General features: G+C 36.8%; 1 protein-coding gene across 7 annotated transcripts; it reads left to right on the top strand.

The window, feature by feature from the left end:
- The first annotated feature begins 1,026 nt into the window (after positions 1–1,026).
- LOC112702968 (uncharacterized) lies at positions 1,027–6,068 on the top strand. Of its 7 annotated transcripts, none has more exons than XM_072199398.1 (10): positions 1,027–1,341; positions 1,524–1,575; positions 1,693–2,049; positions 2,435–2,655; positions 2,772–2,847; positions 2,923–3,752; positions 3,861–3,953; positions 4,449–4,550; positions 5,105–5,254; positions 5,677–6,068. In XM_072199398.1, the coding sequence occupies exons 3-6, from the start codon at positions 2,002–2,004 to the stop codon at positions 2,995–2,997; spliced, it is 420 nt and encodes a 139-aa protein (XP_072055499.1). In that variant the 5' UTR covers positions 1,027–1,341; positions 1,524–1,575; positions 1,693–2,001; the 3' UTR covers positions 2,998–3,752; positions 3,861–3,953; positions 4,449–4,550; positions 5,105–5,254; positions 5,677–6,068. The 7 variants fall into 7 exon arrangements, 4 of the variants coding, with proteins under 4 accessions (XP_072055499.1, XP_072055500.1, XP_072055497.1 ...); XM_072199399.1 differs by having other exon boundaries at positions 1,027–1,575; positions 2,923–2,952; positions 3,680–3,752; XR_011863912.1 differs by having other exon boundaries at positions 1,027–1,575; positions 2,772–2,952; positions 3,680–3,752; positions 5,117–5,254.
- The last annotated feature ends 14,864 nt before the right edge of the window (positions 6,069–20,932 follow it).

Genomic DNA, 20,932 nt, shown 5'->3' with positions numbered 1-20,932 from the left:
TGAAAACCTAGTGGGAGAGGATAAGAAGCTTCTCTGCTTTTGTCTGCTCACAAACTAACAAAAAAAACAGGACCCCTTCAAAAGGCACTGTGGGCCACGACACCATCCATACCCTACAACACGCAATACTACTTACTAGACTCTACCCTTTTCGAGATGCTAAATAATATTTTTATTTATAAAATATATATTAATCTATTTTATTATAATTATATATAAATTAGTACTAATCATTATTTGGTTCATTCAAATAATAAAAGTAATATAACTTAGACATTTATTATTATTATAATAAATTTTAATTTATTTTTTTCTATATTTCAATAATAAATTGTTAAGAATAAAAATTATTACATCGAAGATTATAAATGTTTTATTACATTTATAACAATGAAATATATAATAATTTTAGATAAAATAGTTTTATAACAAATTAAAATATATTATATTACGTGATAAATATTAAAAGAGTTAAAATTATTATAATAATAATGAATACAAATTTTATATTATTATTATTCGAAACAACCAAATAACTATCATTAATTTACATATATAATTATAATGATCATTAGTAGGTAGTTATTTGTGTCGGACTAAAATATACGTTATTTTAATTTTTAGCAAGTGAAATATAGGGTAAGTTATTGAAATAAAATAATTAAATTTTAAATTTATCATATTGTAACTTTTTGAAACAGCATATATCACTACTAGAAAATTAGTTATTACAGACGGATATTTCAGACGGATTTTATCCCTCGGAAATACAGACGAAATTTCAGAAGAATTTTTTTGTCAAAAAATGAAAAAATGAATTAGTATAAATTACAAACGAAAAATAAAATCCGTCGATAATTCTGTCGGTAAAATTAATTTTTTATGGAAAATAATTACAGACGGATTTTCCGTCTGTAATTAAATAGACAAAATGCTGTGTTTTATTAAATTATTACAGACCGAAAATTCATCTGTAATTTAAAATTTTCGTCGGAAATATTAGAATAAAGATTTGAAGATCACGGTTATCTCTTCATTTCACACTACACTCTCGCGATTCCTCACTCATCCCTCTGAATGCTTCATCGGCGGCGCTATCAGTCGTCCACCGCCGTCTCACGCAACCTCCATTGCACTCTACTCCCATCGGCCTTGCTCGCATCGCTCCCTTCCGTCGCACCCCTTTCCGGTTCTTCTTCGTCGCACCCCTTCCGTCGGCCTTGCTCGCATCGCTCCCTTTCGAACCCTAATGTGAGTTTCTCTCTTCGATCTCGCCACTAGTGCTTGCTCTTTTCCGCGTGTTGTTGTGTTTCTCTCTCCGATCTAGCCTCAGCTATGCAGGTAACCCTAATCTCCTTTCTCTTTCATCGCTGTTTTCTTTCTTTCAATACCATCGCTAACTTTAATTATATTATCCTATGTTCCATCGCTAACTATAATTCTATTTCCTATTCTATGATAAGAACTTGTAACGGTTATAGTTTTTTATTTTGTGTTCTTATAAACTTGTTCGTGAAATCAAGGTTCGTGAATGCATTGACTAGTTTCATTTTTATTGCTGAGGAAGAGGAGGAGGTATGCATCTGCATTTTCTATTGTCATATATGTTTCATGCAAAACTATTTGAAATTTTACTTGAACAATATGTTGCCTTGTATTTAATTTCTTTTTTCGTTTTTGGTTATTAAACAGGAAGTAGAGATAGAGTATGTGGAAGGTTATGATGAACTTGAAGAGGAAGATGACATGGAGGATTTTGTTAATTTTAGATACATTTCAATTCTATTTTTATGTATTAGTCTATTATTTTTCTTATATGTTGGAGGTGAAAAGTTGTGCATGTGGAGTTGGAGCTCTGTGGTTGAGTTTAGAAAAATGAAATAAACTAGGAAATGAACGCATTTGAAAATCAAAAGCATAACAGAGTTTCGAAGCTCTGAAGATGAAGAGGCAGAAGTAGCAGCTCAGAGAAGGGTGAAACGGAAGAATAAGTTAGCTTCAATGAAATCTGAGAAGGATTCTGTTGATCTTAAATCAAAGAAGGCAAAGGTCCTTGTTGAGTTAAATCTATATTGCGCCCTTCAATTGAAAAAATGATATCATTTCTCTTTTAAATGCTGGTTTTTGTTCTGATATGAATTAATTTATGTAAACGAAAACTTGTCCAGAAGTTAACCACTTATTAATGGTGCTTTAGGGTATAGGGATTCCAAAATTAATAAATAAAAAACCAAAACTACTACTTGTCTCTTTGCCTCATTGCCAAAACCACCACTGCCTTAAGCTTAGTGTGAAACCAAATCACTTTCATTCATTCATATTCATTCATTCATATACATCAAAGTGGTTAGATTAGGGGTGATTGATTTTAACTTGGGTGACTAATGAAAACCATTAACTTGGGTGACTAATGAAAATTTAACTCTGTATACAGACTGCCTATACAGAGCCTATTGAGCAACAGGAGGAAAAAAGTAATTCATGGAACGATGATGATTTTCAAAAGTTTGATCATCTTCAGGAATCGGAGCCCATTAGTTCTGCTGATCAAGTAACTAGTGAGATTGACCATATTCCTACAACTTCCGGTCGATGTGAGGAGGCAGTTGTTAATGAAATTAATCAATTTCGGGATTTGTTGTCAGAGATTGACTGGTAAAATTGATTCACTAATTGGATGATTTTGTGGTTTGAAATGCCACCACCTAATTTCATTTTGATCCTTTTTATCCATTTTTCTTTCTAATTATTATGCTTACTGCATTTTGTAGTAAAATTGGAAAGCTTACACTTGCAAGACTGTTGACTGCTGTTGACTCCTTACCATCTCCACGTGCTAATAATACAGTTAATACTTAAGAAATTCTTCAACTTTATGATGATTTGATGAGGTTGGATCTAACACATTATCTTTATTACAAGGATGAACATAGTCTAGTGCTACTTCGTCAGGTAATTGTTTTTCAAGTATTAAATATCCATGAAAGCATGCTTTGAAATTCCATCTACTTTTGTTAATAGATATGTGAATCTCAATGAATATGCATTACAAAGGACAACAAGAAGGAAAAAATACCAAATAACTTGCATTTCACATTTATGTGTTAGTACTATAATATCAATTTTGTTCTTAAAATGGATAAATTTACTTTGATTATTCTTGCTCTAGTATAATTTATAATAGACCATACTCTGAATGTGTTTAATCAGCTTTAACTTAGGAAATGGTCAAGATGTTTCTCAAAATTGATTGAAATTAGGAAATCCAATAAAAGATGTTTCCTCCCACATCTGTTGGCTCATTTATTGATATATGGAACTTTTTCTCTCCATCTCGTCTTTTTGTTTGCATCAGCCTTTTGTTGCTTCTCTATATTGATTCCACTTTTGCATTCTTGGTCACCTCAACAGAAAATTGCAGTCTGGTGATAAGCTTGCCAAGAAACCTAATAGATAGTTTTTTTGTACACTCTTTCTTCCTTCTATTTGTTCCCAAAAGATGATCATCTGATTACTTAAAAGTCAAGTAGGTCTACCTTCTCAAAACTGAACAGCTTGTATAACAATCTGACTCTATGCTTTCCACATTGCCAATAGGTGCCGGTTACCAAGTTTGACACTAACTATGATATATGTATATTCCATCATTGTTATAATAATGTTTCGTTTAACATTGCAGGGATACTATCCGATTGGAATACCTTGCCCTTCTCCTTAAACAATTAATAGAACCACTACGATCTCTGCCCAAGGTTGGAAGCACATCTGTTCTTGTATCTTTAAACATGTGAAAGATTTAGTCTATGTGCTAAATTTTAGTTGAAGGACTAAATCACATCTAATCTATTGAAAATTATCAGGCTGAAGCTGTTGAGAAAGTTGTGGAATTTATGAATACATATTCTATCAGTCAGGAAGACTTCGATACTATTGTAGAGTTGTCAAAATTCAAGGTGCGTCAAGTATATTTGAGTTGTGTCAATACCACAGGCTGCTAAATCTGGGTTTAACTTTGATATGGTTATGTTATAGCTGATTTAATATAATTCATTCACAATATAATATATTCAGTTCATGAGTGTTTGTTAACTATATATATGTAGCACTTGATTGATTGAGAGACCAGCACATAGTAATTATATGTGCAAGAATCCTTCATTGGCTCAGTTGGTGGATTTTCATTTAAGTAGAGCCTCTTCCCTCTTACCAGCTTGACTCCTTGCTACTGTGCCATAAGAAAATTCAATATCTAAATGTTTTGTTTTTTGTAAGTATTTATTAAATTTTGAAATATATTCTTTGGGAGGAAATGATGGAGCTGCTGTAAGTAACACACACACACACACACACACACACACACACACACACTTGTGTTGTTTGTCGATAGTTTTTTATATTCTATTTTAAGGTGTATAGCTTTCTGAAATTGGCACAACTTTACTACGCAGGAAGCCATGGAATAGACATAAAGGGGCCAACAAAATGAGATTGAGAACGTGCAATAGAGTGGGGTGGTAGGCATAATATAGCTGGAGTGAAACGAAAGAGAGGTACCACCAACCATGATTTTTCTTTTCTTTTTCCAATTCACTGTTTCCTTCCAAAACACTAAGGACCCAGAATCTAGTTGGTGCTCTTAGAGGGATCTTACACTTAAAATACAGGTTTAAATTAATCTTTTTTTTTCTTATTTATCCTTTTATTTTTGGATCAAGGCCTTTGAAATTTGGATCTCTGTGTAGGGGGTGATGAGCCCTTTAAATAAATATCCTATTAAGCCTAATTCTCAAAAAATAAAGAAGCCCAAGGATTTATCAAAGTTTATATGAGAAACAATTCAACTATTGAAGATATAACTAAAACTATGCATTCATACAACTAAAACTTTGCAGAAATGGTTTGTGTAGTTATTTCTATTTTGTACAGTTAAGTTGATTAATATTTTTTCATTATTCATAGTTTTTTGTTTTAATTTTTATGCCTTCAAAATGTTTGATGAAATGTCACATTTATGCTTCCAAACAACACTATAAGCTTCTGGTTGATGATGTCAACTTAATTGAATCTGGGCGTGTGACTCTATCGGCTTATAATTCTACTTCAGAAGGCTCAACAGGTAATGCTAGTGATAAAGGAGCTGGCAAGAAGGGTGGCCAACCTTGGAATTCGAACAGCGAGTCTAATAATGGATCTAAGGCTTCAAGATCAGATCAGGACGGCGTAAGGGTATTGCTTGGACAAAAGATGAACACAGGTCAGTTTATTGTTTACTTAAGTATTTAGAGAACCTGGGTACGGTTATATATGGCTGTAGTAAACTTCATAAGGTAGTTTATCTATCTTAATTTGTTACCGTTTCATCTCAATTTTGTTGTGTTAAACCATATCATTTTGGAGCTTTATCTGATTGTGGTCTCTATATCCTGGTCAATCTTTGTAAGTGTCATGACAACTTAGAAATTCTTTTCCACCATAACAAATTGTTTCTTCTAATCTTGACTGCTCATTATGGAACTAAATTTTGTTCAATCACTGTTGTGTTTGTATTTTGTAACATATGTATTATCTTCAGGAAATAATGAATGCGGACGGATGATGCTAAATCAAACCTTTACAATCACTGTTGTGTTGTGTTGTGTTATTCTTCTTGTAAACTTTTACATACTAGCTTTACAGGAGTTTGTTGAGAGGAAGGACAATGGAAAGATGGCTGAAGGATCAAAAGAGAGGAAAAAGCAGAAAATTAGGACTCATAATCCTCAGTTGCATGCTGCAGTATCCGTGGCAGGCATAGCTGCTGCCATTGCGGCCATTGCAGCTTCAATAGAGTGTACATTGTAGAATCAATAGTGTACATAGCTGCTATAAAGTTCTACACTTATCATATAAGTGGTCTCTAGCTTAGCTTGCATTGTTCAAGAAATTTTAGAAAATTCTAAGGATGCTACTCTACTAATGTTTCTAAGACATGGATGTAATTTTCACTCTAAATTGATGTATAACTGTATATTATTGAATAAGTAGAGTTATATGCAAGGAAATATTATATAGATAATCTATTTTTCATATATCTCAAAGAAAAAAATATATAATTTATGAGTTGAGTTAAGTTATTTTATATTTATTTTGTATGAAAACAGGTTTATTTTGCAATGGAAAAATAAAAAAAATTATTTTACCTTACTGACAGATTTACAGACGGATTTTCTGTCTATAATGAGAGTGTGAAATGATTTTCCAAAGTTTAAATTACAGATGGAAAATTCGTCGGAAAATCCGTCTGTAATTACAGACGAAAAATCCGTCTGAAAATTCGTCTGTAATTACAGACGGAAAATCCGTCGGAAAATTCGTCTGTAATTACAGGCAGAAAATCCGTCGAAAAATCCGTCGGAAAGTTCGTCGCCTCAAGGAAATGATGGAGAATTTACAAAAGAAAAATCTGTCGGTAATTTTTCGACGGAAAAAAATCCGTCGGTAAATAATTTCCGACAGGGCTTTTACAGAGGGACAAAATCCGTCGGTAACCAAAAATCTGTCTGTAATAAAGATTAAATCTGTCTGTAAATCTGTCTGTATTAATCCATTTTCTAGTTGTGTATATTTGTAATATTTTTTTATGTAAATTGTTATAGGGGATAACGATTTTTAGCTTTAACATAATCTGTTACAAAATAATACGAATTATGTGAAAAGAATGTACAAAACAGAACTGTTAGAAGATGTAACGGTTTCTGCAGAATACGAAACATGCATAAACTACTGTTGGGTATAGTGGTTTATGAAAAAATATTAGATAGCTTAATCCCTGTCACTCTAGTAATTTATGTATAGGTAGATTCTCTATATATACTAGTGTAAGGCAATTGTAAAGAAGTAGAATGTCATTTTCATAATGAATGGTAAGGAGAGTTTTTTAACTCTAGTGTATTGCTCTGGAAAAATTCAAAAGAGCAAAAGGCACAGTGTTAAATTTACTGATAGGAAACCACTGAGTGTCTTTATCTGGTTATCGAACACTTTGTCAGAGCTAAAAATTAGTATATTGCAAAAGTTAAGGGTGTATAGGACAAAGTGGGTGAAGAAGTTATTCTACAAGATTCCTATTGCTGTTGTTTCAACCAGTGTAAAGTACAATATATTTGTGAAAGGGTCCGATGAAGATATGCAGGTTTTGTTTCATTCTCGGCGAAATTTTTCGAAAGTGAGAATACACGAATTGTATGCCAAGTTGGAGGATGGTGTCAACAATTCTGGGGCATCAACACCGAATTCTCAGTCGACTACGTTGGGGTGCTTCTACCTCGATGCTGCGGTTGCACCTTCTTGTTCGTTGGTTGATCCTCTATATATTGTAGTTGGGATGACTAGTTCACCACATCTGATTCTTGATTTATCAGGCGAGGGTGAACCAGATTGAGTTGAAAATGTGATGCAAGAGGATGATTTAAACGAAGAGCTTGTTGACATTGGTGGGGACAAGGATGAGGATATTTGGAGCAATCTACTTGCACATCATGGCTCATTAAGTTCCGATACACAACATTGATGAGCGGATATTTTATACGCTTTTTGGGGGTAATTTCATGTAGATTTTAGCATGTTTCAGTTAGTTTTTAGTAGAATAATATTAGTTTTTAGGCAAAAATCATATTTCTGGACTTTACTATGAGTGTGTGTATTTTTCTGTGATTTCAGGTATTTTCTGGCTGAAATTGAGGGAGTTGAGCAAAAATCTGAGTTAGGCTGAAAAAGGACTGCTGATGCTGTTGGATCCTGACCTCCCTGCACTCGAAATGGATTTTCTGGAGCTACAGGAGTCCAATTAGCGCGCTCTCAACGGCGTTGGAAAGTAGACATCCAGGGCTTTCCAGCAATATATAATAGTCCATACTTTGCGCGAAGATAGACGACGTAACTTGGCGTTGAACGCCAAGTTCATGCTGCTGTCTGGAGTTAAACGCCAGAAAAACGTCATGATCCGGAGTTGAACGCCCAAAACACGTCATAACCTGGAGTTTAACGCCAAGAAAGGCCTCTACTCGTGGATAGCTTTAGTCTCAGCCCCAACACACACCAAGTGGGCCCCAGGAGTGGATTTCTGCACCAATTATCTTAGTTTATTCATTTTCTGTAAACCTAGGTTACTAGTTTACTATTTAAACAACTTTTAGAAACTTATCTTGGACCTCATGACATTTTTGGATCTGAATTACATACTTTTGACGGCATGAGTCTCTAAACTCCATTGTTGGGGGTGAGGAGCTCTGCAGCGTCTCGATGATTTAATACAATTCCTTTGTTTTCCATTCAAACACGCTTGTTCTTATCTAAGATGTTTATTCGCGCTTAATTGTGAAGAAGGTGATGATCCGTGACACTCATCACCTTCCTCAATCCATGAACGTGTGCCCGACAACCACCTCCGTTCTACATCAGACTGAATGAATATCTCTTAGATTCCCCAACAGAATCTTCGTGGTATAAGCTAGATAGATGGCGGCATTCATGAGAATCCGGAAAGTCTAAACCTTGTCTGTGGTATTCCGAGTAGGATTCCGGGATTGAATGACTGTGACGTGCTTCAAACTCCTGAGGGCTGGGCGTTAGTGACAGACGCAAAAGAATCAATGGATTCTATTCCAACCTGATTGAGAACCGATAGATGATTAGCCGTGCTGTGACAGAGCATAGGAACGTTTTCACTGAGAGGATGGGAAGTAGCCACTGACAACGGTGACACCCTACACAGAGCTTGCCATGGAAGGAGCCTTGCGTGTATTGAAGGATTTCAAGGAAGAGTTGAAGTTCAAAGGACAAAGCATCTCCAAAACTCCAACATATTCCCCATTACTGCACAACAAGTAACGCTAGTATTCTCTATTATTTCAACTTACAATTTTAAATAGTTTGGCTTCTTACAACTAAATCCAAATAACTTTATTGGCCTCCTGACTAAGATTAATAAAATAAACATTGATTGCTTCAAACCAATAATCTCCGTGGGATCGACCCTTACTCACGTAAGGTATTACTTGGACGACCCAGTGCACTTGCTGGTTAGTTGTGCGAATCACAAATTCGTGCACCAAGTTTTTGGCGCCGTTGCCGGGGATTATTGAGTTTGAACAATTGAAGGCATATTTTATTTCTTAGATCAGGAATAATTTATTTTTGTTGTTACAGAGTCATTAAATTTTGATAGGTTAGTTTCTTTTCAAAAATTTCTTTTCAAAAATACTATTTTTCTTAATTAACTGTTAATTTTTCGTGAGTTTAGTGTCTTATTCTAAGTTTGGTGTTAATTGCATATTTGATATTTTTCTTTAAATTTTCGAACTTGTGTTCTTTGTCTTCATTGATCTTCAAGTTGTTCTTAGTTATTTTTCTTGTTTGATCTTGAGTTTTTCTTGTTTTGTGTCTTTTCTTGTTTTTCTTGTGCTTTTTCAAAACATTAACTTTCAAAAATTATACTTTTATCCACAAAAATAATACATCTTTAAAATACATTACATTTTTAACTCAGTTGGTTATAGCGTTGGCTTATGTTCTTGGCAATTGGGCACCAGTTCTTTTGAAAATCTTTTTCAAAAATAATTTTTCTTGATTTAATCTGTGCCAAACTTTAAGTTTGGTGTTTTCTTGTTAATTTTGATATAATTTTCGAAAATTTGTCTTGGTTTTCTAAAATTTTAAGTTTGGTGTTCTTTCTTTTGTTCTTGGTGTTCTTGTGAACCTTCAAGGTGTTCTTGAGTTTTCTTGTGTCTTGATCTTAAAATTTTTAAGTTTGGTGTTCCTTGGTGTTTTCCCTCCAAAAATTTTCGAAAATAAGGAGCACTAGATCTAAAAATTTTAAGTCTTGTGTCTTTTATGTGTTTTTCTCTTTCATCATAAAATTCAAAATTCAAAAAAATTTTGTATTTTCTAACTAATTTTGAACCACTTTTTCGAAATTTTTATATAAATTTCAGATTTTAATTTCAATTTTTTTCGAAAAAAAAATTATATATATATATTTTTAACTTCTTTTTATATATTTTGTTTTTATTTATTCCACTTGTATAGAATAAATAAAATCAACATATAAATTATCTCTTGTAATCCAATATGGAAGCAAGTAGGAATGAACAGTCCAAGAGGACTCTGGGGTCATATGCTAACCCCACTACTGCTTCATATGGGAGTAGTATCTGTATACCCTCCATTGGAGTTAGTAGCTTTGAGCTGAATCCTCAGCTCATTATCATGGTGCAGCAAAACTGTCAGTATTTTGGTCTTCCACATGAAGAACCTACAGAATTTCTGGCACAATTTCTGCAAATTGCTGATACAGTACATGATAAGGAAGTAGATCAGGATGTCTACAGATTATTACTGTTTCCATTTGCTGTAAAAGATCAAGCTAAGAGGTGGTTAAATAACCAGCCTAAGAACAGCATAAAAACATGGAAACAGCTGTCAGAAAAATTCCTGAATCACTATTTCCCTCCAAAACGGATGACACAACTAAGGCTAAGCATCCAAGGCTTCAAACAAGGAGATAATGAATCCCTTTATGATGCCTGGGAGAGATACAGAGAGATGCTAAGAAAATGCCCCTCTGAAATGTTTTCAGAATGGGTGCAATTAGACATCTTTTACTATGGGCTTACAGAAAAAGCTCAGATTTCTCTAGACCACTCAGCTGGTGGATCTATACATATGAGAAAAACAATTGAAGAAGCTCAAGAGCTTATTGATACAGTTGCCAGAAATCAACATCTGTACCTAAGCAGTGAATCTTCCATAAAAGAAGAAGCTAAAACAGTAACTGCAGAACTCAGTCCGGTGGATCAGACTAATGAAATTAATCAACAATTGGACTTTCTAACTCAGCAGCTAGCCGAATTCAAGGAAATATTACAGGAAACAAGAATGGCTAACAGGAATATGGAAGTGCAATTAAAGCAGACAGAAAAGCAACTGTCAAAACAAATAGCAGAAGAATGCCAAGCAGTTCAATTAAGAAGTGGGAAAACATTAAATACCTCACTTCAAGACAGCAGGAAGCCGAGAAATGAACAGATGTCTACTCAAAATCCCTCTGAGGACAATCAGAGCCCAGAGAGGAATGATGCTGGCGCTGAACGCCCAGACCATGCTCATTCCTGGCGTTCAACGCCAGAAACAAGCATGAATCCGGCGTTGAACGCCCAAAGGGAACATGGTTCTGGCGTTCAAACGCCAGTAACCAACAAGGAAGTGGCGTCTAACGCCACTCCAGCTTCCACCCCTGGCATTCAAATGCCAGTGAGTGATCAGTCACATACACGTGCTGATAACAACCCTTCTAAAAAGGCTTCCCAACCCACTTCTGTAGGTAATAAACCTGCAGCAACTAAGGTTGAGGAATACAAAGCCAAAATGCCTTATCCTCAAAAACTCCGCCAAGCAGAACAGGATAAGCAATTTGCCTGCTTTGCAGACTATCTCAGGACTCTTGAAATAAAGATCCCGTTTGCAGAAGCACTTGAGCAAATACCATCTTATGCTAAGTTTATGAAAGAGATCTTAAGTCATAAGAAGGATTGGAGAGAAACTGAAAAAGTTTACCTCACTGAAGAATGCAGTGCAGTCATTCTGAAAAGCTTACCTGAGAAGCTTAAGGATCCTGGAAGCTTTATGATACCATGCACATTAGAAGGTACTTGTACCAAGCAAGCTTTATGTGATCTTGGGGCAAGTATCAATCTAATACCTGCATCTACTATCAGAAAGCTTGGTTTGACTGAAGAAATCAAACCAACCAGGATATGTCTTCAACTTGCTGATGGCTCCATTAAATACCCATCAGGAGTGATTGAAGACATGATTGTCAAGGTTGGGCCATTCGCCTTCCCTACTGACTTTGTGGTACTGGAAATGGAGGAGCACAAGAGTGCAACTCTCATTCTAGGAAGACCTTTCCTAGCAACTGGCCGAACCCTCATTGATGTCCAAAAAGGGGAAGTAACCTTGAGAGTCAATGAGGAGGAGTTTAAGTTGAATGTTGTCAAAGCCATGCAACATCCAGACACCCCAAATGACTGCATGAGTGTTGATATTATTGACTCTCTGGTAAAAGAGGTCAATATGGCTGAGAGTCTCGAATCAGAGCTAGAGGACATCTTTAAAGATGTTCAGCCTGATTTGGAGGAACCAGAGAAGATAATAGAACCTCTGAAAATTTCTCAAGAAGAGGAGAAACCTCCAAAACCCGAACTCAAACCATTACCACCATCCCTGAAATATGCATTTCTGGGAGAAGGTGATACCTTTCCTGTAATTATAAGTTCTACCTTAGAGCCACAGGAAGAGGAAGCACTAATTCAAGTGCTAAGGACACACAAGACAGCTCTTGGGTGGTCCATCAATGATCTTAAGGGCATTAGCCCAGCCAGATGCATGCACAAAATCTTACTGGAAGATGACGCCAAGCCAGTGGTTCAACCACAAAGGCGGCTGAATCCAGCTATGAAAGAAGTGGTGCAGAAAGAGGTCACTAAATTACTAGAGGCTGGGATTATTTATCCTATTTCTGACAGCCCCTGGGTGAGCCCTGTCCAAGTCGTCCCTAAGAAAGGAGGCATGACAGTGGTTCATAATGAAAAAAAATGAACTGGTTCCTACAAGAATAGTTACAGGGTGGCGTATGTGCATAGATTATAGAAGGCTCAATACAGCCACCAGAAAGGATCATTTTCCTTTACCATTCATAGACCAGATGCTAGAAAGACTAGCAGGTCATGAATACTACTGCTTCCTGGATAGATATTCAGGTTATAATCAAATTGCAGTAGATCCCCAGGATCAGGAGAAAACGGCATTCACATGCCCATCTGGAGTATTTGCATACAGAAGGATGCCATTTGGCCTGTGCAATGCACCTGCAACCTTTCAGAGGTGCATGCTCTCAATTTTCTCTGATATGGTGGAAAAATTCCTGGAAGTCTTCATGGATGACTTTTCAGTATTTGGAGACTCATTTAGCTCCTGCCTTAACCATTTAGCACTTGTTCTGAAAAGATGCCAAGAAACTAACCTGGTTTTAAACTGGGAAAAATGTCACTTTATGGTGACTGAAGGAATTGTCCTTGGGCACAAAATTTCAAACAAGGGAATAGAGGTGGATCAAGCTAAGGTAGAAGTAATTGAAAAACTACCACCACCTGCTAATGTTAAGGCAATCAGAAGCTTTCTGGGGCATGCAGGATTCTATAGGAGGTTCATAAAGGATTTTTCAAAAATCGCCAAACCTCTGAGCAACCTGCTAGCTGCTGACATGCCATTTATCTTTGATAAAGAGTGTCTGCAGGCATTTGAGACTCTGAAAGCTAAATTGGTCACTGCACCAATCATCTCTGCACCAGACTGGACATTACCATTTGAATTGATGTGTGATGCCAGTGACCATGCCATTGGTGCAGTGTTGGGACAAAGGCATGACAAGCTTCTGCACGTCATTTACTATGCCAGCCGTGTTCTAAATGACACACAGAAGAATTACACAACCACAGAAAAAGAGCTACTAGCAGTGGTTTACGCCATTGACAAATTCAGATCCTATTTAGTAGGATCAAAAGTGATTGTGTACACTGATCATGCTGCTCTTAAATATCTACTCACAAAGCAGGATTCAAAACCCAGACTCATCAGATGGGTGTTGCTTCTGCAAGAGTTTGATATAGAAATAAGAGACAGAAAAGGGACAGAGAATCAAGTAGCAGATCATTTGTCCCGAATAGAACCAGTGGAAGGGGCGTCCCTCCCTCTCACTGAGATCTCTGAAACCTTTCCGGATGAGCAACTGTTTGCCATCCAGGAAGTGCCATGGTTTGCAGACATTGCAAACTACAAGGCAGTGAGATTCATACCCAAATAGTACAGTAGGGTGCAATCAAAGAAATTAATCACAGATGCAAAGTACTATCTTTGGGATGAACCATATCTCTTCAAGAGATGTGCAGACGGAGTAATCCGTAGATGTGTGCCTAAGGAGGAAACACAGAAGATCCTTTGGCATTGCCATGGATCATAGTATGGAGGACATTTTGGAAGTGAGCGAACAGCCACAAGAGTCCTCCAAAGTGGCTTCTACTGGCCTACTCTCTATAAAGACTCCCGAGCGTTTGTGCTTAATTGTGACAGTTGCCAAAGATCAGGCAACCTACCTCACAGTTATGCCATGCCTCAACAAGGAATCTTGGAGATTGAGTTGTTTGATGTATGGGGCATTGACTTCATGGGACCTTTCCCACCATCATACTCTAACACTTATATTCTGGTGGCAGTGGATTATGTATCCAAATGGGTGGAGGCTATTGCAACACCCACTAATGACACTAAAACAGTGTTAAAATTCCTCCAGAAACATATTTTCAGCAGATTTGGTATCCCTAGAGTGTTAATCAGTGATGGGGGCACTCATTTCTGTAATAAACAGCTTTACTCTGCTCTGGTACGTTATGGAGTTAACCACAGGGTAGCTACTCCATATCATCCACAAACTAATGGGCAAGCTGAAGTCTCAAATAGAGAACTTAAAAGAATCCTGGAACGGACTGTAATTAACCGTAGAAAGGATTGGGCAAGAAGCTTGGATGATGCTCTGTGGGCATACAGAACAGCATTCAAGACCCCCATAGGGACCTCTCCATACCAGCTTGTGTATGGAAAGGTATGTCACTTGCCAGTGGAACTGGAACACAAGGCCTACTGGGCAACCAGATTCCTGAACCTTGATGCAAAGTTAGCTAGAGAAAGACGATTGCTCCAGTTAAATGAGCTAGAGGAATTTAGACTCAATGCTTTCGAGAATGCAAAAATTTACAAGGAGAAAGCAAAAAGATGGCATGATAAGAAATTGTCATCCAGAGTCTTTGAGCCAGGACAGAAAGTTCTGCTATTTAATTCAATGCTCAAATTATTCCCTGGGAAATTAAAATCCCGGTGGAGAGGTCCATATGTAATCACAAGCGTATCACCATATGGATACATAGAACTTCAGGATAATGACTCTAACAAAAAGTTCATTGTTAATGGACAAAGAGTTAAACATTATCTTGAAGGTAATTTTGAGCAAGAATGCTCAAGACTGAGACTTAATTGAAAGATCAGTGATAGTCCAGCTAATGACATTAAAGAAGCGCTTGCTGGGAGGCAACCCATGCCAATCACAAAATTTAATTTTATTTGCTTTTTTTTGATCAAGTTTTATAGGTAGATGCTAGAGTATCTTCAAAGGTGAAATAGCAATTGGTTGAAGTCACAGAGTTACAGGGAAATTTGGAAGCTTACTGGCGTGAAAAAGCCAGTAAGAAATACTTTGGGTGTTGAACGCCCAAAAGAAGCACCCACTGGGCGTTTAACGCCAGTAAGGGTAGCCATCTGGGCGTTAAACGCCAGAAAGGAGCATCTTCTGGGTGTTAAACGCCAGAAAGATGCACCTTCTGGGCGTTTGACGCCAGTCTGCTAGCACCCTGGGCGTTCAGAAAAACGCCTAGTGACGAAGGACTTCCTGGCGTTCAACGCCAGAAAGAAGCACCAGATGGGCGTTGAACGCCCAGGAGAAGCAACATGGGGGTGTTAAACGCCCAAAACATGCACCATGTGGGCGTTTAACGCCAGGTTGGTGGGAGAAGGTAACAAATTCGTTTTTAATCCTGATTGTTCAAAATTTTTATGTTTCAATTCATGATTTCTTGCATAAACATGTTCCAAATTGTCATCCCTCAAATCAAATTAGTTTTCTAAAAATCCTAATTTCTAAAATCCCTTTTTCAAAAGTATCAAATATATCTTAATTCATAAACACAAATCTTTTTTTCAATCCAAATCTTTTTCAAATCTTTTTCAACTCATCATATCTTCTGGATTTCGAAATTGCCTCTCCCTCTATTCCTCTCCTTTTCTTTCCTTTGCTTGAGGACAAGCAAACCTCTAAGTTTGGTGTGAGTTGCCATGATCACTGAGCTAAAACTCATCAAGATCATGGAACCTAAGGGAACAGGAAGAGCAAGGATGTGAACTGAAGGAACTAAAGCGTTAGAAGCTATTCCTTGAAGGACCAAGCACCCCACAGACTAGAGGAACATCCACTTCCCAAAAATACAGGTTGTTAAGTTCTAATTTTAAGCTTTAACTCTGTGATAGTATTTTTATAGAAATTTACCTTAGAAGTTATATAGGAGTAGTAGTAATTAGTATCTCTATTTTGATTTTATTTCCAATTAAGCTATAATTTATTTTTTCTCATCATCATCAGGCATGAATAAAGTAGTAGATTTTTTTGAGAATAAAGAAGTAATCTATATTTTTCTAGTTCTTAATAATAAAAATTATAATTAATTATATGTGGTGGCAATACTTTTTGTTCTCTGAATGAATGCTTGAACAGTGCATAATTTGTACTTTGAATTTGATGAATATTGGCTCCTGAAAGGATGAGGAACACGAAAAATATTATTGATGATCTGAAAAATCATGAAATTGATTCTTGAAGCAAGAAAAAGCAGTAAAAAAAAAAAGCCATGAGCACTAGGCAAGAGTAAAAAGGATCCAAGGCTTTGAGCATCAATGGATAGGAGGGCCCAAGGAAATAAAATCCAGGCCTAAGCGGCGAAACCAAGCTGTCCCTAACCATGTGCTTGTGGCATGCAGGTTCAAGTTACAAACTTGAGACTGAGTGGTTAAAGTCGTGATCCAAGGCAAACAGAGTGTGCTTAAGAGCTCTGGATACCTCTGACTGGGGACTTTAGCAAAGCTAAGTCACAATCTGAAAAGGTTCACCTAGTCATGTGTCTGTGGCATTTATGTATCTGGTGGTAATATTGGAAAACAAAGTGCTTAGGGCCACAGCCAAGACTCATAAAATAACTGTGTTCAAGAATCAACATACTACACTAGGAGAGTCAATAATACTATCTGAATTCTGAGTTCCTAAGGATGCCAATCATTCTGAAATTCAAAAGATACAGGGAGATGCCAAAACTGTTCAGAAACAAAAAGCTACAAGCCCCGCTCATCTAATACGAATCTGAGCTTCATTTAAAACTCTAAAATATTATTACTTCTTAATTTCTGTTAAAACCTATTTTATTCATCTAGTTGCTTGAGGACAAGCAACAGTTTAAGTTTGGTGTTGTGATGAGCGGATATTTTATACGCTTTTTGGAGGTAATTTCATGTAGATTTTAGCATGTTTCAGTTAGTTTTTAGTAGAATAATATTAGTTTTTAGGCAAAAATCATATTTCTGGACTTTACTATGAGTGTGTGTATTTTTCTGTGATTTCAGGTATTTTCTGGCTGAAATTGAGGGAGTTGAGCAAAAATCTGAGTTAGGCTGAAAAAGGACTGCTGATGCTGTTGGATCCTGACCTCCCTGCACTCGAAATGGATTTTCTGGAGCTACAGGAGTCCAATTAGCGCGCTCTCAACGGCTTTGGAAAGTAGACATCCAGGGCTTTCCAGCAATATATAATAGTCCATACTTTGCGCGAAGATAGACGACGTAACTTGGCGTTGAACGCCAAGTTCATGCTGCTGTCTGGAGTTAAACGCCAGAAAAACGTCATGATCCGGAGTTGAACGCCCAAAACACGTCATAACCTGGAGTTTAACGCCAAGAAAGGCCTCTACTCGTGGATAGCTTTAGTCTCAGCCCCAACACACACCAAGTGGGCCCCAGGAGTGGATTTCTGCACCAATTATCTTAGTTTATTCATTTTCTGTAAACCTAGGTTACTAGTTTACTATTTAAACAACTTTTAGAAACTTATCTTGGACCTCATGACATTTTTGGATCTGAATTACATACTTTTGACGGCATGAGTCTCTAAACTCCATTGTTGGGGGTGAGGAGCTCTGCAGCGTCTCGATGATTTAATACAATTCCTTTGTTTTCCATTCAAACACGCTTGTTCTTATCTAAGATGTTTATTCGCGCTTAATTGTGAAGAAGGTGATGATCCGTGACACTCATCACCTTCCTCAATCCATGAACGTGTGCCCGACAACCACCTCCGTTCTACATCAGACTGAATGAATATCTCTTAGATTCCCCAACAGAATCTTCGTGGTATAAGCTAGATAGATGGCGGCATTCATGAGAATCCGGAAAGTCTAAACCTTGTCTGTGGTATTCCGAGTAGGATTCCAGGATTGAATGACTGTGACGTGCTTCAAACTCCTGAGGGCTGGGCGTTAGTGACAGACGCAAAAGAATCAATGGATTCTATTCCAACCTGATTGAGAACCGACAGATGATTAGCCGTGCTGTGACAGAGCATAGGAACGTTTTCACTGAGAGGATGGGAAGTAGCCACTGACAACGGTGACACCCTACACAGAGCTTGCCATGGAAGGAGCCTTGCGTGTATTGAAGGATTTCAAGGAAGAGTTGAAGTTCAAAGGACAAAGCATCTCCAAAACTCCAACATATTCCCCATTACTGCACAACAAGTAACGCTAGTATTCTCTATTATTTCAACTTACAATTTTAAATAGTTTGGCTTCTTACAACTAAATCCAAATAACTTTATTGGCCTCCTGACTAAGATTAATAAAATAAACATTGATTGCTTCAAACCAATAATCTCCGTGGGATCGACCCTTACTCACGTAAGGTATTACTTGGACGACCCAGTGCACTTGCTGGTTAGTTGTGCGAATCACAAATTCGTGCACCAAACATCCTCCACATTTCTCAACCTTAAACTTGGATGTGCCATCGGCCAACATCCGGTCGTAGATCTTACCTTCGGGACTTAAGGATTGCATGATAGAACCACTCCTACAGAATTTCAAATTTGCCAATCTTTCCAAAGTAAGGAGGAAGCTGTGTTGAGTGTAAAGGAATACAGCATCCGTCGTGAAGTTGAGTACAAAGTGATAGAGTCAGATAATCTTAAGTACCATGGGAGATGCAAGGAGTTTGGTAAAGGTTGCACGTGGTTGATTCGCATCACACTTCAACAGCAAAAGAGTACATGGGAGATTAGAAGGTACAATAGACCTCACATTTCCTTGGGTACATCGATTTTAGGCAATAACGGTAGCTTGACTATCATGTCATTTGTGCGAGGATCATTCCGTTGGTTAGAGCCGTTGTTATGGTTACGATAAAAGTGTTGCAGCAAGTTACAGAAGTAACCTATGAATTCAGGCCTAATTACAGGAAGGTCTAGATGACGAAGCAAAAGGCAGTAGCACAGATCTATGGAGATTGGGAAGAGGCTTATGGCTAGTGATGGAGAGAATTATGCCGATTCCGATTTTCTAGACAAAAATAACTTCCGTTGCAAGTATAGACCAAACCGGAAAATAACTCCCACGATCAAAGTTTAAAATATAAAGATTGTCACAATCTAAAACAAATAACCATGAGTTTGAAATCCCAGGTCGTCTCCCTCGGACTATGCAAATTAGGTGTCCACTTTTGGTTGTAAAATCATGGGGTTTTCAAGCATGAGAGGGAAAATTAAAAGAACCATATGATAAAAGAACTAGCAAGAGATCAATAAGGAAATTAATGCAAATTAAAAGAAAGAAAAATCAAAACTAGTGAAAATTCATAAAAGAGCCTTGACTTGGGAATGAGAATTAAGGAATCCTATCATTGTCATAACCACAACTATGGTAACTATGATGAGTTAATCTCACTTAGTCAACCCCTAACATCAAAGAGTAAGTTAAGCAAACATAATTGACCTTAATCCATAAGTCCTAGCTAACTTACTAATTAACTTAGTAAAAAGCTAGCGTCAATGGAAACAAGAATCAACTAACAACCCAAGAATTACCACTAAATGTCATACATTATAACTCTAGTATCCTAGGATCCAATTCCCAAGGCAAGGTGTGAAAATTTTTTCAAAATCTATAGTTGGCATTTTCACAAACACCTTATGGGCATAAAAACAAAACATGTTATATTGCAAAGGATACTGAAAACTATAACCAAACTATTCACAATATCAACAACAGAAGCTCAATCAAGCACATATAAAACATAAAACATTAAATTCATCAACCAAAAGATTCAAGAAATCAAAATTGCATATATTAAAAAAATAACTTGAACCATAAAACAAAGTAGAAAGAGTAGTGTAATTAAAGAAGAAATTAAAGAGTACTTATTACAATAAAGATGAACAAAATCCAAGATCAAAATGGAAACTATAAAATTCTACAATAAAATTTAAGTAAACCCTAAGAGAGAAATGAAAGAACACTACTCTACACTACTCTTACTCCTAATTATCTATGTAATGTGTGTAATGAGGCCTCCTCCATATGGAATGATGTACCCTTGATATAACACTCCAAATGGCTTCAGCAACTCCAAAAATTGGACCAAGAGAGCCCCAAATTCACGAGCCACGTGCTTTATTAATGAAATCACGCACTGGGACTTCTGCCTACACATAGATGTTATGCGTACCCATACTTGACTGTGTGCTTCTCCTTTATTTTCTTCATGAAATCTGTCATAATGCATGCTTCCTTCCACTTTAGCTTGGCCATTCTTACCTATTTGACCTGAAATTACTTAACAAAACATATCACGACATCGAATGGAATAAAAGCAGAATTAAAATGATCAATTTAAGCACAAAAACACCCGTTTTGCATTTAGGTTCAAATTAGAGAGAAATCACAAATGTATGCTATTTAGGTGATTAAGTGTGAGTTTATGTGATAAAATCCATCCAATTCAGGCAAAAAATTATTATCAAATATGGACTCATCATCTAGTTGCACCACTGGATCCTTGGTGTGCAGTCCATCATGGAGGGAACTGTTGCACTGTTGAAGACTTTGCTGGTTAGAAGAGTTGGTGATTAGGCTGATGAATTTATTGTGTACTTTCATCGTCTTTTCTGGAATTTTTCTCCTTGTATTGAGGCATTTCG

Source organism: Arachis hypogaea, chromosome 7 (genome assembly GCF_003086295.3).
Source record: "Arachis hypogaea cultivar Tifrunner chromosome 7, arahy.Tifrunner.gnm2.J5K5, whole genome shotgun sequence".
In the NCBI taxonomy this organism is placed as follows: domain Eukaryota; kingdom Viridiplantae; phylum Streptophyta; class Magnoliopsida; order Fabales; family Fabaceae; genus Arachis; species Arachis hypogaea.
This window is presented reverse-complemented; position numbering and strand designations above follow the sequence as displayed.